General features: G+C 44.8%; 1 protein-coding gene across 2 annotated transcripts in view; it reads left to right on the forward strand.

The window, feature by feature from the left end:
- Window positions 1–20,412, forward strand: part of LOC141167054 (venom factor-like) — a 231,368-nt gene that overhangs the window by 177,724 nt on the left and 33,232 nt on the right. For both annotated transcript variants that reach the window (XM_073654381.1, XM_073654382.1), the window contains 2 exons: window positions 18,568–18,743; window positions 19,664–19,822. In XM_073654381.1, the coding sequence (XP_073510482.1) occupies window positions 18,568–18,743; window positions 19,664–19,822 (335 nt within the window). The remainder of the gene's footprint in view (window positions 1–18,567; window positions 18,744–19,663; window positions 19,823–20,412) is intronic.

Below are 20,412 nucleotides of genomic sequence, written 5' to 3' on the forward strand. Positions count from 1 at the left end.
AGCAGACAGATCCTCTAGATACTGCACCACACAGGAGAGCTGACAGATCCTCTATATACTACACCACACAGGAGAGCTGACAGATCCTCTATATAGTACACCACACAGGAGAGCTAACAGATCCTCTATATACTACACCACACAGGAGAGCTAACAGATCCTCTATATACTACACCACACAGGAGGGCTGATAGATCCTCCATATACTACAACACACAGGAGAGCTGACAGATCCTCTATATACTACACTACATAGGAGAGCTGACAGATCCTCTATATACTACACCACACAGTAGAGCTGACAGATCCTCTATATACTACACCACAACAGGACAGATCCTCTATATACTACACCACACAGGAGAGCTGACAGATCCGCTATATACTACACCACACAGGACAGTTTCTCTATATACTACACCACACAGGAGGGCTGACAGATCCTCTATATACTACAGCAAACAGGAGAGCTGACAGATCCTCTATATACTGCACCACACACGAGAGCTGACAGAATCTCTATATAGTACACCACACAGGAGAGCTGACAGATCCTCTATATACTACACCACACAGGAGGGCTGATAGATCCTCCATATACTACACCACACAGGAGAGCGGACAGATACTCTATATACTACACTACACAGGAGAGCTGACAGATCCTCTATATACTACACGACACAGGAGAGCCGACAGATCCTCTATATACTACACCACACAGGAGAGCTAACAGATCCTCTATATACTACACCACACAGGAGAGCTGACACATCCTCTATATACTACACCACACAGGAGAGCTGTCAGATCCTCTATATACTGCACCACACAGGAGAGCCGACACATCCTCTATATACTACACCACACAGGAGAGCTGACAGATCCTCTATATACTACACCACACAGGAGAGCTGACAGATCCTCTATATACTACACCACACAGGAGAGCTGACAGATCCTCTATATACTACACCACACAGGAGAGCTGACAGATCCTCTATATACTACACCACACAGGAGGGCTGATAGATCCTCTATATACTACACCACACAGGAGAGCTGACAGATCCTCTATATACTACACCACACAGGAGAGCTGACAGATCCTCTATATACTACACCACACAGGAGAGCTGACAGATCCTCTATATACTACACCACACAGGAGGGCTGATAGATCCTCTATATACTACACCACACAGAGAGCTGACATATCCTCTATATACTACACCACACAGGAAAGCTGACAGATCCTCTATATACTACACCACACAGGAGAGCTGACAGATCCTCTATATACTGCACCACACAGGAAAGCTGACAGATCCTCTATATACTACACCACACAGGAGAGCTGACAGATCCTCTATATACTACATCACACAGGAGAGCTGACAGATCCTCTATATACTACACCACACAGGAGAGCTGACAGATCCTCTATATACTGCACCACACAGGAAAGCTGACAGATCCTCTATATAATACACCACACAGGAAAGCTGACAGATCCTCTATATACTACACCACACAGGAAAGCTGACAGATCCTCTATATACTACACCACACAGGAGAGCTGACATATCCTCTATATACTACTCCACACAGGAAAGCTGACAGATCCTCTATATACTACACCAGACAGAAGAGCTGACAGATCCTCTATATACTACACCACACAGCAGAGCTGACAGACCCTCTATATACTACACCACACAGGAGAGCTGACTGATCCTCTATATACTAGACCACACAGAAGAGCTGACAGATCCTCTATATACTACACCACACAGGAGAGCTGACAGATCCTCTATATACTACACCACACAGGAGAGCTGACAGATCCTCTGTATACTACACCACACAGGGGAGCTGACAGATCCTCTATATACTACACCACACAGGAGAGCTGACAGATCCTCTATATACTGCACCACACAGGAGAGCTGACAGATCCTCTATATACTACACCACACAGGAGAGCTGACAGATCCTCTATATACTACACCACACAGGAGAGCTGACAGATCCTCTATATAGTACACCACACAGGAGAGCTGACAGATCCTCTATATACTACACCAAACAGGAGAGCTGACAGATCCTCTATATAGTACACCACACTGGAGAGCTGACAGATCCTCTATATACTACACCACACAGGAGAGCGGACACATCCTCTATATACTACACCACACAGGAGAGCTGACAGATCCTCTATATAGTACACCACACAGGAGAGCTGACAGATCCTCTATATGCTACACCACACAGGAGGGCTGATAGATCCTCCATATACTACACCACACAGGAGAGCGGACAGATCCTCTATATACTACACTACACAGGAGAGCTGACAGATCCTCTATATACTACACCACACAGGAGAGCCGACAGATCCTCTATATACTACACCACACAGGAGAGCTGACAGATCCTCTATATACTACACCACACAGGAGAGCTGACAGATCCTCTATATACAACACCACACAGGAGAGCTGACAGATCCTCTATATACTACACCACACAGGAGAGCTGACAGATCCTCTATATACTATACCACAGAGGAGAGCTGCCAGATCCTCTATATACTACACCACACAGGAGGGCTGATAGATCCTCCATATACTACACCACACAGGAGAGCGGACAGATCCTCTATATACTACACTACACAGGAGAGCTGACAGATCCTCTATATACTACACCACACAGGAGAGCCGACAGATCCTCTATATACTACACCACACAGGAGAGCTGACAGATCCTCTATATACTACACCACACAGGAGAGCTGACAGATCCTCTATATACAACACCACACAGGAGAGCTGACAGATCCTCTATATACTACACCACACAGGAGAGCTGACAGATCTTCTATATACTATACCACAGAGGAGAGCTGCCAGATCCTCTATATACTACACCACACAGGAGGGCTGATAGATCCTCTATATACTACACCACACAGGAGAGCTGACAGATCCTCTATATACTACACCACACAGGAGAACTGACAGATCCTCTATATACTACACCACACAGGAGAGCTGACAGACCCTCTATATACTACACCACACAGGAGAGCTGACAGATCCTCTATATACTGCACCACACAGGAGAGCTGACAGATCCTCTATATACTACACCACACAGGAGAGCTGACAGATCCTCTATATAGTACACCACACAGGAGAGCTGGCAGACCCTCTATATACTACACCACACAGGAGAGCTGACAGATCCTCTATATGCTACACCACACAGGAGGGCTGATAGATCCTCCATATACTACACCACACAGGAGAGCGGACAGATCCTCTATATACTACACTACATAGGAGAGCTGACAGATCTTCTATATACTACACCACACAGGAGAGCTGTCAGATCCTCTATATACTGCACCACACAGGAGAGCTGACAGATCCTCTATATACTACACCACACAGGAGAGCTGACAGATCCTCTATATACTACACCACACAGGAGAGCTGATAGATCCTCTATATACTACACCACACAGGAGAGCTGACAGATCCTCTATATACTACACCACACAGGAGAGCTGACAGAAAAAGAAGACTGAGAGGAGACTTAATAGCTGTCTACAAATATGTCAAGGGCTGTCACATTGTAGAAGGATCATCTTTATTCTCATTTGCACAAGGAAAGACTAGAAGCAATGGGATGAAACTAAATGGGAGGAGACACAGATTAGATATTAGAAAAAACTTTTTGACAGTTAGGGTGATTAATGAGTGGAACAGGCTGCCACGAGAGGTGGTGAGTTCCCCTTCAATGGACGTCTTCAAACAGAGGCTGGACAGACATCTGTCTGAGATGATCTAGTGAATCCTGCTTTGAGCAGGGGGTTGGACCAGATGACCCAGGAGGTCCCTTCCTACTCTACCATTCTATGATTCTATGATTCTATGATTCTATGAGATCCTCTATATACTACACCACACAGGAGAGCTGACAGATCCTCTATATACTACACCACACAGGACAGATCCTCTACATACTACACCACACAGGAGGGCTGACAGATCCTCTATATACTACAGCACACAGGAGAGCTGACAGATCCTCTATATACTACACAACACAGGAGAGCTGACAGATCCTCTATATAGTACACCACACAGGAGAGCTGACAGATCCTCTATATACTACACCACACAGGAGGGCTGATAGATCCTCCATATACCACACCACACAGGAGAGCGTACATATCCTCTATATACTACACTACACAGGAGAGCTGACAGATCCTCTATATACTACACCACAGAGGAGAGCTGACAGATCCTCTATATGCTACACCACACAGGAGAGCTGACAGATCCTCTATATACTACACCACACAGGAGAGCTGACAGATCCTCTATATACTACACCACACAGGAGAGCTGTCAGATCCTCTATATACTGCACCACACAGGAGAGCTGACAGATCCTCTATATACTACACCACACAGGAGAGCTGACAGATCCTCTATATAGTACACCACACAGGAGAGCTGACAGATCCTCTATATGCTACACCACACAGGAGAGCTGACAGATCCTCCATATACTACACCACACAGGAGAGCGGACAGATCCTCTATATACTACACTACACAGGAGGGCTGATAGATCCTCTATATACTACACCACACAGGAGAGCCGACAGATGCTCTATATACTACACCACACAGGAGAGCTGACAGATCCTCTATATACTACACCACACAGGAGAGCTGACAGATCCTCTATATACAACACCACACAGGAGAGCTGACAGATCCTCTATATACTGCACCACACAGGAGAGCTGACAGATCTTCTATATACTATACCACACAGGAGAGCTGCCAGATCCTCTATATACTACACCACACAGGAGGGCTGATAGATCCTCTATATACTACACCACACAGGAGAGCTGACAGATCCTCTATATACTACACCACACAGGAGAACTGACAGATCCTCTATATACTACACCACACAGGAGAGCTGACAGACACTCTATATACTACACCACACAGGAGAGCTGACAGATCCTCTATATACTGCACCACACAGGAGAGCTGACAGATCCTCTATATACTACACCACACAGGAGAGCTGACAGATCCTCTATATAGTACACCACACAGGAGAGCTGGCAGATCCTCTATACACTACACCACACAGGAGAGCTGACAGATCCTCTATATGCTACACCACACAGGAGGGCTGATAGATCCTCCATATACTACACCACACAGGAGAGCTGACATATCCTCCATATACTACACCACACAGGAGAGCGGACAGATCCTCTATATACTACACTACATAGGAGAGCTGACAGATATTCTATATACTACACCACACAGGAGAGCTGTCAGATCCTCTATATACTGCACCACACAGGAGAGCTGACAGATCCTCTATATACTACACCACACAGGAGAGCTGACAGATCCTCTATATACTACACCACACAGGAGGGCTGATAGATCCTCTATATACTACACCACACAGGAGAGCTGACAGATCCTCTATATACTACACCACACAGGAGAGCTGACAGATCCTCTATATACTACACCACACAGGACAGATCCTCTATATACTACACCACACAGGAGGGCTGACAGATCCTCTATATACTACAGCACACAGGAGAGCTGACAGATCCTCTATATACTACACCACACAGGAGAGCTGACAGATCCTCTATATAGTACACCACACAGGAGAGCTGACAGATCCTCTATATACTACACCACACAGGAGGGCTGATAGATCCTCCATATACCACACCACACAGGAGAGCGGACAGATCCTCTATATACTACACTACACAGGAGAGCTGACAGATCCTCTATATACTACACCACACAGGAGAGCTGACAGATCCTCTATATAGTACACCACACAGGAGAGCTGACAGATCCTCTATATACCACACCACACAGGAGGGCTGATAGATCCTCCATATACCACACCACACAGGAGACCTGACAGATCCTCTATATACTACACTACACAGGAGAGCTGACAGATCCTCTATATACTACACCACACAGGAGAGCTGACAGATCCTCTATATACTACACCACACAGTAGAGCTGACAGATCCTATATATACTACACCACACAGGAGAGCTGACAGATCCTCTATATACTACACCACACAGGAGAGCTGTCAGATCCTCTATATACTACACCACACAGGAGAGCTGACAGATCCTCTATATACTACACCACACAGGAGGGCTGATAGATCCTCTATATACTACACCACACAGGAGAGCTGACAGATCCTCTATATACTACACCACACAGGAGAGCTGACAGATCCTCTATATACTACACCACACAGGACAGATCCTCTATATACTACACCACACAGGAGGGCTGACAGATCCTCTATATACTACAGCACACAGGAGAGCTGACAGATCCTCTATATACTACACCACACAGGAGAGCTGACAGATCCTCTATATAGTACACCACACAGGAGAGCTGACAGATCCTCTATATACTACACCACACAGGAGGGCTGATAGATCCTCCATATACCACACCACACAGGAGAGCGGACAGATCCTCTATATACTACACTACACAGGAGAGCTGACAGATCCTCTATATACTACACCACACAGGAGAGCTGACAGATCCTCTATATAGTACACCACACAGGAGAGCTGACAGATCCTCTATATACCACACCACACAGGAGGGCTGATAGATCCTCCATATACCACACCACACAGGAGACCTGACAGATCCTCTATATACTACACTACACAGGAGAGCTGACAGATCCTCTATATACTACACCACACAGGAGAGCTGACAGATCCTCTATATACTACACCACACAGTAGAGCTGACAGATCCTATATATACTACACCACACAGGAGAGCTGACAGATCCTCTATATACTACACCACACAGGAGAGCTGTCAGATCCTCTATATACTGCACCACACAGGAGAGCTGACAGATCCTCTATATACTACACCACACAGGAGAGCTGACAGATCCTCTATATACTACACCACACAGGAGGTCTGATAGATCCTCTATATACTACACCACACAGGAGAGCTGACAGATCCTCTATATACTACACCACACAGGAGAGCTGACAGATCCTCTATATACTACACCACACAGGAGGGCTGATAGATCCTCTATATACTACACCACACAGGAGAGCTGATAGATCCTCTATATACTACACCACACAGGAGAGCTGACAGATCCTCTATATACTACACCACACAGGAGAGCTGACAGATCCTCTATATACTACACCACACAGGAGAACTGACAGATCCTCTATATACTACACCACACAGGAGAGCGGACATATCCTCTATATACTACACCACACAGGAAAGCTGACAGATCCTCTATATACTACACCACACAGGAGAGCTGACAGATCCTCTATATACTGCACCACACAGGAGAGCTGACAGATACTCTATATACTGCACCACACAGGAAAGCTGACAGATCCTCTATATACTACACCACACAGGAAAGCTGACAGATCCTCTATATACTACACCACACAGGAGAGCTGACAGACCCTCTATATACTACACCACACAGGAGAGCTGACAGATCTTCTATATACTACACCACACAGGAGAGCTGACATATCCTCTATATACTACTCCACACAGGAAAGCTGACAGATCCTCTATATACTGCACCACACAGGAGAGCTGACAGATACTCTATATACTGCACCACACAGGAAAGCTGACAGATCCTCTATATACTACACCACACAGGAAAGCTGACAGATCCTCTATATACTACACCACACAGGAGAGCTGACATATCCTCTATATACTACTCCACACAGGAAAGCTGACAGATCCTCTATATACTACACCAGACAGGAGAGCTGACAGATCCTCTATATACTACACCACACAGGAGAGCTGACAGACCCTCTATATACTACACCACACAGGAGAGCTGACAGATCCTCTATATACTACACCACACAGGAGAGCTGACATATCCTCTATATACTACTCCACACAGGAAAGCTGACAGATCCTCTATATACTACACCAGACAGGAGAGCTGACAGATCCTCTATATACTACACCACACAGGAGAGCTGACAGATCCTCTATATACTACACCACACAGGAGGGCTGATAGATCCTCCATATACTACACCACACAGGAGAGCGGACAGATCCTCTATATACTACACCACACAGGAGAGCTGACAGATCCTCTATATACTACACCACACAGGAGAGCCGACAGATCCTCTATATACTACACCACACAGGAGAGCTGACAGATTCTCTATATACTACACCACACAGGAGAGCTGACAGATCCTCTATATACTACACCACACAGGAGAGCTGTCAGATCCTCTATATACTGCACCACACAGGAGAGCCGACACATCCTCTATATACTGCACCACACAGGAGAGCTGACAGATCCTCTATATACTACACCACACAGGAGAGCTGACAGATCCTCTATATACTACACCACACAGGAGGGCTGATAGATCCTCTACATACTACACCACACAGGAGAGCTGACAGATCCTCTATATACTACACCACACAGGAGAGCTGACAGATCCTCTATATACTACACCACACAGGAGGGCTGATAGATCCTCTATATACTACACCACACAGGAGAGCTGACATATCCTCTATATACTACACCACACAGGAGAGCTGACATATCCTCTATATACTACACCACACAGGAGAGCTGACAGATCCTCTATATACTACACCACACAGGAGAGCTGACAGATCCTCTATATACTGCACCACACAGGAGAGCTGACAGATCCTCTATATACTACACCACACAGGAGAGCTGACAGATCCTCTATATACTACACCACACAGGAAAGCTGACAGATCCTCTATATATACTACACCACACAGGAGAGCTGACATATCCTCTATATACTACTCCACACAGGAAAGCTGACAGATCCTCTATATACTACACCAGACAGGAGAGCTGACAGTTCCTCTATATACTACACCACACAGGAGAGCTGACAGACCCTCTATATACTACACCACACAGGAGAGCTGACTGATCCTCTATATACTACACCACACAGAAGAGCTGACAGATCCTCTATATACTACACCACACAGGAGAGCTGACAGATCCTCTATATACTACACCACACAGGAGAGCTGACAGATCCTCTGTATACTACACCACACAGGGGAGCTGACAGATCCTCTATATACTACACCACACAGGAGAGCTGACAGATCCTCTATATACTGCACCACACAGGAGAGCTGACAGATACTCTATATACTACACCACACAGGAGAGCTGACAGATCCTCTATATACTACACCACACAGGAGAGCTGACAGATCCTCTATATAGTACACCACACAGGAGAGCTGACAGATCCTCTATATACTACACCAAACAGGAGAGCTGACAGATCCTCTATATAGTACACCACACTGGAGAGCTGACAGATCCTCTATATACTACACCACACAGGAGAGCGGACACATCCTCTATATACTACACCACACAGGAGAGCTGACAGATCCTCTATATAGTACACCACACAGGAGAGCTGACAGATCCTCTATATGCTACACCACACAGGAGGGCAGATAGATCCTCCATATACTACACCACACAGGAGAGCGGACAGATCCTCTATATACTACACTACACAGGAGAGCTGACAGATCCTCTATATACTACACCACACAGGAGAGCCGACAGATGCTCTATATACTACACCACACAGGAGAGCTGACAGATCCTCTATATACTACACCACACAGGAGAGCTGACAGATCCTCTATATACTGCACCACACAGGAGAGCTGACAGATCTTCTATATACTATACCACACAGGAGAGCTGCCAGATCCTCTATATACTACACCACACAGGAGGGCTGATAGATCCTCTATATACTACACCACACAGGAGAGCTGACAGATCCTCTATATACTACACCACACAGGAGAACTGACAGATCCTCTATATACTACACCACACAGGAGAGCTGACAGACCCTCTATATACTACACCACACAGGAGAGCTGACAGATCCTCTATATACTGCACCACACAGGAGAGCTGACAGATCCTCTATATACTACACCACACAGGAGAGCTGACAGATCCTCTATATAGTACACCACACAGGAGAGCTGGCAGATCCTCTATACACTACACCACACAGGAGAGCTGACAGATCCTCTATATGCTACACCACACAGGAGGGCTGATAGATCCTCCATATACTACACCACACAGGAGAGCGGACAGATCCTCTATATACTACACTACATAGGAGAGCTGACAGATATTCTATATACTACACCACACAGGAGAGCTGTCAGATCCTCTATATACTGCACCACACAGGAGAGCTGACAGATCCTCTATATACTACACCACACAGGAGAGCTGACAGATCCTCTATATACTACACCACACAGGAGGGCTGATAGATCCTCTATATACTACACCACACAGGAGAGCTGACAGATCCTCTATATACTACACCACACAGGAGAGCTGACAGATCCTCTATATACTACACCACACAGGACAGATCCTCTATATACTACACCACACAGGAGGGCTGACAGATCCTCTATATACTACAGCACACAGGAGAGCTGACAGATCCTCTATATACTACACCACACAGGAGAGCTGACAGATCCTCTATATAGTACACCACACAGGAGAGCTGACAGATCCTCTATATACTACACCACACAGGAGGGCTGATAGATCCTCCATATACCACACCACACAGGAGAGCGGACAGATCCTCTATATACTACACTACACAGGAGAGCTGACAGATCCTCTATATACTACACCACACAGGAGAGCCGACAGATCCTCTATATACTACACCACACAGGAGAGCTGACAGATCCTCTATATACTACACCACACAGGAGAGCTGACAGATCCTCTATATACTACACCACACAGGAGAGCTGTCAGATCCTCTATATACTGCACCACACAGGAGAGCTGACAGATCCTCTATATACTACACCACACAGGAGAGCTGACAGATCCTCTATATACTACACCACACAGGAGGGCTGATAGATCCTCTATATACTACACCACACAGGAGAGCTGACAGATCCTCTATATACTACACCACACAGGAGAGCTGATAGATCCTCTATATACTACACCACACAGGAGGGCTGATAGATCCTCTATATACTACACCACACAGGAGAGCTGACAGATCCTCTATATACTACACCACACAGGAGAGCTGACAGATCCTCTATATACTACACCACACAGGAGAACTGACAGATCCTCTATATACTACACCACACAGGAGAGCTGACATATCCTCTATATACTACACCACACAGGAAAGCTGACAGATCCTCTATATACTACACCACACAGGAGAGCTGACAGATCCTCTATATACTGCACCACACAGGAGAGCTGACAGATCCTCTATATACTGCACCACACAGGAAAGCTGACAGATCCTCTATATACTACACCACACAGGAAAGCTGACAGATCCTCTATATACTACACCACACAGGAGAGCTGACATATCCTCTATATACTACTCCACACAGGAAAGCTGACAGATCCTCTATATACTACACCAGACAGGAGAGCTGACAGATCCTCTATATACTACACCACACAGGAGAGCTGACAGACCCTCTATATACTACACGACACAGGAGAGCTGACAGATCCTCTATATACTACACCACACAGGAGAGCTGACATATCCTCTATATACTACTCCACACAGGAAAGCTGACAGATCCTCTATATACTACACCAGACAGGAGAGCTGACAGATCCTCTATATACTACACCACACAGGAGAGCTGACAGACCCTCTATATACTACACGACACAGGAGAGCTGACAGATCCTCTATATACTACACCACATAGGAGAGCTGACAGATCCTCTTTATACTGCACCACACAGGAGAGCTGACAGATCCTCTATATACTACACCACACAGGAGAGCTGACAGATCCTCTATATACTACACCACACAGGAGAGCTGACAGATCCTCTATATACTACACCACACAGGAGAGCTGAGAGATCCTCAATATACTACACCACACAGGAGAGCTGACAGATCCTCTATATACTACACCACACAGGAGAGCTGACAGATCCTCTATATACTACACCACACAGGAGAGCTGACAGATCCTCTATATACTACACCACACAGGAGAGCTGACAGATCCTCTATATACTACACCACACAGGAGAGCTGACAGATCCTCTATATACTACACCACACAGGAGAGCTGACAGATCCTCTGTATACTACACCACACAGGAGAACTGACAGATCCTCTATAGACTACACCACACAGGAGAGCTGACAGAGCCTCTACATACTACACCACACAGGAGAGCTGACAGATCCTCTATATACTACACCACACAGGAGAGCTGACAGATCCTCTATATACTACACCACACAGGAGGGCTGATAGATCCTCTATATACTACACCACACAGGAGAGCTGACAGATCCTCTATATACTACACCACACAGGAGAGCTGACAGATCCTCTATATACTACACCACACAGGAGAACTGACAGATCCTCTATATACTACACCACACAGGAGAGCTGACAGATCCTCTAAATACTACACCACACAGGAGAGCTGACAGGTACTCTATATACTACACTACACAGGAGAGCTGACAGATCCTCTATATATTGCACCACACAGGAGAGCTGACAGATCCTCTATATACTGCACCACACAGGAAAGCTGACAGATCCTCTATATACTACACCACACAGGAAAGCTGACAGATCCTCTATATACTACACCACACAGGAGAGCTGACATATCCTCTATATACTACTCCACACAGGAAAGCTGACAGATCCTCTATATACTACACCAGACAGGAGAGCTGACAGATCCTCTATATACTACACCACACAGGAGAGCTGACAGATCCTCTATATACTACACCACACAGGAGAGCTGACAGATCCTCTATATACTACACCACACAGGAGAGCTGACAGATCCTCTATATAGTACACCACACAGGAGAGCTGACAGATCCTCTATATACTACACCACACAGGAGAGCTGACATATCCTCTATATACTACTCCACACAGGAAAGCTGACAGATCCTCTATATACTACACCAGACAGGAGAGCTGACAGATCCTCTATATACTACACCACACAGGAGAGCTGACAGATCCTCTATATACTACACCACACAGGAGAGCTGACAGATCCTCTATATACTACACCACACAGGAGAGCTGACAGATCCTCTATATACTACACCACACAGGAGAGCTGACAGATCCTCTATATACTGCACCACACAGGAGAGCAGACAGATCCTCTGATCCACAGACTGGGAAGGGGCCATGAATAGTGGCCAGTCTAAAAATAGTGGAAAACAAAAACAGTAGGAGCGCCAATGGTGAAGAGCCTGAGGTTTGGGGGGGGGGGGGATGAAGGGGGAGATGTTGTGACCACTCACCTGGTCCTGTTGTGCAAAGGGGCCCCGCACAACAAGGGTAAACGCTTCCAGGTGGGAGTCTGTAAGATGATCACAACTTAGCAGGAACTGTTGTAGGGAGCTTCTGTCTGCTTCAGCGGTCACATGACCAGGACCGTGTGACCGAAGTGGGCATTCCACAATGACATCACGGTAGGTCCTGTAGTAGGCTAGTTGTAAACAGAGCAGCTTCCACCTCTCTCCACAAGGGAGATTAGCAATCAAGAAAGAAGGAATTCTGCGGTGTTAGTGAAGCGCTAGAACAACTAGACAGTGGATTAGGTTATAACACACAAACCTTTTATTGTTTAGTACGCTCTCTAACGCCACGACGCGTTTCGATAGCAGACGCTATCTTCCTCAGGTATCTACTAACACCGCAGAATTCCTTCTTTCTTGAGTCTAAAAATAGTAGCCCGCAGCCGCCCTAGAAAAGGAGCATCCACTAGATGCGCCAATTCTTGCGTTTTTCATGATGCGACCGCTCAGCCCCGCATCCAGGAGGCACTGACCTGAGCGTGAGAATGCAGCTTCAGTGCTGAGCGGTGATTTCAGTAAGTTGACTGGAATTCATCGTCTGTCCATGGCCCCTTTCCAGTCTGAGAATACCAGCCCCCTGCTGTCTGCTTTAGCTTGGCTTGTTATCAAAAATGAGGAGGCACTACACCATTTTTTTTATTATTTATTTAAATTACTTAAAAAAACAGCATGGCACCCCTCTATTATTTATCAGCTTTACATGTGCTGATTGTCAAGAATAGAGGGGACCGCATGTCTATTTTTTTTAAACAGCATGCCGGCCAATCACAGCCATGCCAATATTTGTCATGGCTTTGATTGTGCAGTAAGTGCCCACACCTGAAAAGCTTGTTAATTGGCTGCCGAACATGAACAGTAACACTGACTTCCAGGATGAGTCCGTGTTCGGGGTCTGTGCATGGACACTAGGTGTCCAGTACAGACCCCGAACTTTACTGTTCGGGTTTTCCCATTCCCACTGATGATTAATGAGGTGAGTAAAATCATCTTGCCTGCAAAACATTAACAAAGGCTGCGAATTGAATGGCCACTTTCTACATTTTTATTTATTAGATTTTGTACATGCTACGCTACATTTTTTTTTAAAGATTCTGTATTCTGCATTACAAAGGAGAGGTGTCGCGTTCTGTACAATGTCTATCACAGAACAGATGACTGGCTTTAACTATTAAATCACACTTTCATTTTCAGTATTGAATATCTCTAGTCATATTTTATGACTTATGCTTAATAGTCATGTACAGTATCTGTCTAAAGTGTAGGGACATTTTATTGGAATGTGCTCACTGTAGTTTCAGCCTGATGGCCACAAAACCACAGACAAACATGTATGGAAACAAAAAGAAGCTTGTGTGAAATAAACCAGAGTATTTCTTACACCTCAGATTCCGCATCATGCTCCCTTTTTTCTTTGATGACAACTTTACACCTTCTTAGGATTCTTTCAAGCAGCTGCATCAGGTCAACACCTGGTATGACTTCCAATACACAGGTATGCCTCATCAAGAGTTCCTTTGTGGACTCACCAGTAGAGCCCAGCAGATCGATCTGTGGAACATCGAGCGCAAGTCAAATTTCCTGAAATTCACAGTTTCACTCTAGTTCAAACATTTTAAGTTTCGATTAGCAAAATTTCTCACACTGCTGAAGCATCAGAGAGTGGGCTAACGCCATTTTGTGTTGCCTGTGGCAAGACGACTCACTCGGCTGCAGTCGGAAGTAGACGCAGGAACGGTTACGGATGCAGGTTTATTTTAACAGCATAAAGCACTGCAGACTTCAGCCAAATAAAACATAGCCTAGCTAGAATAAAGGTAAAACAAAAAGACAAAGGATAACACAGTCCATGTGTGTACAGGTTCGCCTGCACCACTTTGCAGCAAACTTCAGCGCCTCCTGAGCTGAGACTCCAAAGACTGGAAACTTCACTCTCCAGACTCACCAACAACAAAAAAAAAACAGGACTGAGCATTTAAACTTGCTCAGCCACACCCTGAGGGGAGGTAGTGTGAATGGCTTCCCACCCTCTTTGCCATTCACAAAAAAACACACCCTTTAAGTGAGTTAACCCCCAGCATATAACATGCTGGCAGAAAGTTTGTAGGTTTTCAGTTCACACAGGCTAGCAGCTGGAGTGACACATACCTCCCCTCGTATATAACACCAGTGACTGTCACATGCCATACAGCCTCCACATAATATCCCGCAGTTATGACATCTTGCGGATTATCATACCTTGTACAGGGGTACATTAAAGGTCAGGGGTTACTAGAGGAGCACTTTCTACGGCAGAGTCATCGTCCATCTTCAGAGTCACTGGTTAAGTCTCTCTCTCTACTTTAGAGTGTAAACTCTTATGTTCAGCAGGGTCCTCTCTCTCCTGTAAAGTGTAAGCTCTTATGGTCAGCGGGGTCCTCTCTCTTCTGTAGAGTATAAGCTCTTATGTTCAGCAGGGTCCTCTCTCTCCTGTAAAGTGTAAGATCTTATGGTCAGCGGGTCTCTCTCTCCTGTAGATTGTAAACTCTTATGGTCAGCGGGATCCTCTCTCTCTCCTGTAGAGTGTAAGCTCTTATGGTCAGCGGGATCCTCTCTCTCACCTGTAAAGTGCAAGCTCTTATGGTCAGTGGGTTTCTCGCTCTTTCCTGTAGAGTGTAAGCTCTTATGGTCAGTGGGGTCCTCTCTCTCTCTCTCCTGTAGAGTGTAAGCTCTTATGATCAGTGGGGTCCTCACTGTCTTCTGTAAAGTGTAAACTCTTAGGATCAGCAATGTTCTCTGTCTCGTGTAGAGTATAAGTTCTTATAGTCAGTGGGATCCTCTCTCGTTCTCAACTGTAGAGTGTAAGCTTTTATGATCAGCAGGGTCCTCTCTCTCGCCTGTAAAGTGTAAGCTCTTATGGTCAGCATTGTTCTTTTTCTCATATAGAGTGTAAGCTCTTATAGTCAGCGGGATTCTCTCTCTCTCGCTCGCCTGTAAAGTGCTTAGTTGTTAAGATCAGCAAGGTTCTCTCTCCTCTCCCTCATGTGCATTTTATGAGCAATTACAAACTTTCCAGTATTGAAATTTGAGTAAATTTGTTCACCATGAATTTAATTTTTGGGGAAAATTTGGCAATGTTAGTGAATTCGAATTTCGAAAGAATTGCTCATCTCTACTGTAGAGTATAAATTCTTCAGAGTTACCAGCCTCAAAAACCGCAAAATCATAGCTCCTTAAATAATAGATGCTAAGAAATAAAGTAGCAGACACATCTTAAAATCCCACTGTCTTGATGAGACAGTGAGCTGCTAGCCTTCATGATTGAATTATTGTAAAGAAGCCACTACTGTGAATTGCAAAAAATAACAAATCTGTCCTGTACATTAAGGAGTCATAATTTGAGATCTTTAGTACCAAACATCATGTTTTTGTGAAACACATAAAAGATAAGTGAGGGCAGGTGTGATGGTTTGGGGGTGCTTTGCTGGGGATACAATTGGTGATTTATTCCAAATACAAGGGATCTAAGGGGTACCCCACTGACCATATATTGACTTTCAGGATTTCTACTTCCAATAGGTGGCACTAGAGTTCTAGTCCTCTTCCTCTCTGAAGAGGCAATTTGCATATTTAATTTCCCTGAGGAGCATTGCACGGCCTATAAGTCTCCTCACTCTGACATGCCATGCCTGACTTGTCACTCTCCACAAGGAGAAACTTTACCCCTTAAATCCAAGTCTTAAGCTTCTCATCTAGCCAAATCAGATCTCATACTTTGCACTGATGAGGGGCAATACCTCCAAAACACAGTGTCTGCAAATTGAGATTCTGATTTGACTTTTATCCTAAGACATATGGCAAGGCTCGTTGAAAGGTCAATATTGACTTTTAGGATTGTTACTGTTAGAACCCTCCTGTTTGTTTTTTCCATCTTGTGTTTTGCGGTCACGTGACCATCTGCCTTTATATTCCAGCTCCGCCCTTTTAGCTGTGCTGGACTTCAGTGTTTGACTGTTTCTCTAGCCTGGTGCTTCGGTGCCTATCTCTGTCAGTTTGCTTGGTCCTTCTGGGACCTCTAGTACCTTTATGTCACTTTGTCTTTTTGTGTTCTGCAACAACCTTCTCTGTTCAGGAGGTGTCCCATTTTTGTCCCAGTCCTTAGTTCTTTTAGGGACTCTTTCCTTTATTCTATAGGTCTTCGTTCAGAGTAGCCGAGAACTAAGGCGGGTCCGTTCTCAAGGAACAGGCAGCCCGCTACATTGTAGGGATTCAGCTTAGTCTTACTGTAGGGACAGCTTTCCCCTTTCTTTCCTTAGTACATGTTGCAGATCATAACAGTTACTTCCAATAGGTGGCATTAGAGTTCTAGTCCTCTTCCTCTCTGAAGAGGCAATTTTCATGTTCCTAATACAAGGCACATTACCCAGCATGGCAACTCCAACATTCTGCGAGTGTGCAGAACCTCTGGGAACCCCTTCAGGACTCTTGATGACCATTATAAGTGACTATTTGATGAAGCTGCTTGAGAAAATGCCAAGGAATGCTGCCATCAAAGTAAAAATGGGGTCCTTTGAGGAACCTATGATTTAACACATGTGTTGTTGTTTCTTCAATCATAGAATCATACAATCATAGAACGTTAACGTTGGAAGGGACCTCCAGGGTCATCGTGTTCATCCCCCTTCTCAATGCAGGATTCCTTTTTCCATGTGTGCTCTTTCATGGTTTTGCTGCTTTCAGTCTAAATCTACAATGTGCCCATGAACAAGGAAAACCACTGCAGGAACAGATGTGTCCAAACCTGATACTGTATCTGGTATTTTATGTCCGTGAAAGGATTAATTACAACTATATGGACATCTCTATTGTAAAAAGAATGTCTCTCAAGTTTTTAATTTCTCTCCAAGTTGTGCTTTCCTACTTACAATATTTTTCTCAACTTTCCCAGATAATTTTTCTTGGGGTGAGGATGGTGGATCTAAAATGATATCTATAGAGGCCACATCTTATGCTCTTCTGGCTCTCCTGAAACTGGAAACAAATGAAGCCATTGATGCTGTTAATCCAGTGGTTCGCTGGCTTACCGAGCAACAATCTCATGGTCAAGCATACGGATCAACACAAGTAAGTCATGGTGGACTTGTTCAAGATCAGCAAGTAGAGCCTGACAGAAGGGTTTGATTTTTTTTCCAGAAATTGCCTTTTGGAAGGCCAATATGCAAATATGATGTTCCTCTGTTATACATAATTAATTTTATGTTATTATTGGGCAACACGCTGGCTTAGTGGTTAGCACTGCAGCGCTGGGGTCCTGGGTTCAAATCCTACCAAGGACAACATCTGAAAGGAGTTTGTATGTTCTCCCCGTGTCTCCGTGAATGTTAGAACCCTCCTGTTTGTTTTTTCTATTTTGTGTTTTGCGGTCATGTGACCATCTGCCTTTATATTCCAGCTCCGCCCTTTTGGCTGTGCTGGACTTCAGTGTTTGACTGTTTCTCTAGCCTGGTGCTTCGGTGCCTTTCTCGGTCAGTTCGCTTGGTTCTTCTGGGACCTCTAGTACATTTTTGTCAGTTTGTCTTTTTGTGTTCTGCAACAACTTCTCTGTTTAGGAGGTGTCCCATTTTTGTCCCAGTCCTTAGTTCTTTTAGGGACCCCTCCCCTTATGCTATAGGTCTTCATTCAGACTAGCCGAGGACTAAGGCGGATCTGTTCACTAGGAACAGGCAGCCCGCTACATCGTAGGGTTTCAGCTTAGTCTTACTGTAGGGACAGCTTTCCCCTATCTTTACTTAGTACATGTTGCAGATCATAACAGTGAATTTCCTCCAGGTTCTCCGGTTTCCTCCCACACTCCAAAGACATACTGTTAAGGAATCTAGATTGTGAGCCCCAATGGGGACAGTGTTGATAATGTCTAAAAAGATGTGGAATTAATGGCGCTATATAGCTCAGTAAAATAAATAAAAAACATCCATTACCGGTGATCTTTTTTTCCCAAAATCAAGATGTTTATTTTTTCTCTTTTTTTTATTACTCTCCCTTAGGCTTTAATAATGCTATTTCAAGCAGTGGCTCAATATCAACTAGCCAAAGCTGATCAGAAGAGTTTGGAAATGGATATTTCTTTCCATTTGCCTGGAAGAAAAGATGTTACCACATACCAAATCAATATGGAAAATGCTATTCGGGCTCGTTCTGAAGAGGTGGGAATATTTTCTGGAAAAAACATTATCCTATTACATCCCATTATCCCATAACACTAAGACAGTTTTAAAGCATGATTGTCTTTTTAAATATTTCTGCGTTGGTCTGCATGCTTATTAATGTGATTTCCATGATGACCTTCATCCATTTTGTTGCTAGTTGTTCCCTCTATTTTTTTCCATTGGTCAGATGAGGACACCAGGCCATCTCAGCAATTTGATATCGCTGGACATCCCATTCTTTAGCCATGGTCATTACGATGGGCAAGGGCCCCTTTTGTGGCTACGAGAGCCTTTTCTGTTTGGGAAGGTTATCCATAAGATTTTTGAATCTGTAGACATTTTGGATTATTCAGTCAAAAGGTTTTGTGAGGTCAGATGTTCATGCTAGATGAGAAGGCCTGGCTTGCAATCAATGTTCCTATTCATCCTAATGATCTTTGATGGGCTTTAGTTCCTTTCTTCTTCCAATGTACAGATGAACACGATGGCATGGTCATGCTGGAACAGGAAAGTACCTTTGCCAAACTGATGCCATAAAGTTAGAAGCGACAGTCCTATAAAATGTATTTGTATGTGATAGCCTTACC

Source organism: Phyllobates terribilis, unplaced genomic scaffold (assembly GCF_046119375.1).
Source record: "Phyllobates terribilis strain yellow unplaced genomic scaffold, ASM4611937v1 Scaffold_11__3_contigs__length_659146591, whole genome shotgun sequence".
Taxonomy (NCBI): Eukaryota; Metazoa; Chordata; class Amphibia; order Anura; family Dendrobatidae; genus Phyllobates; species Phyllobates terribilis.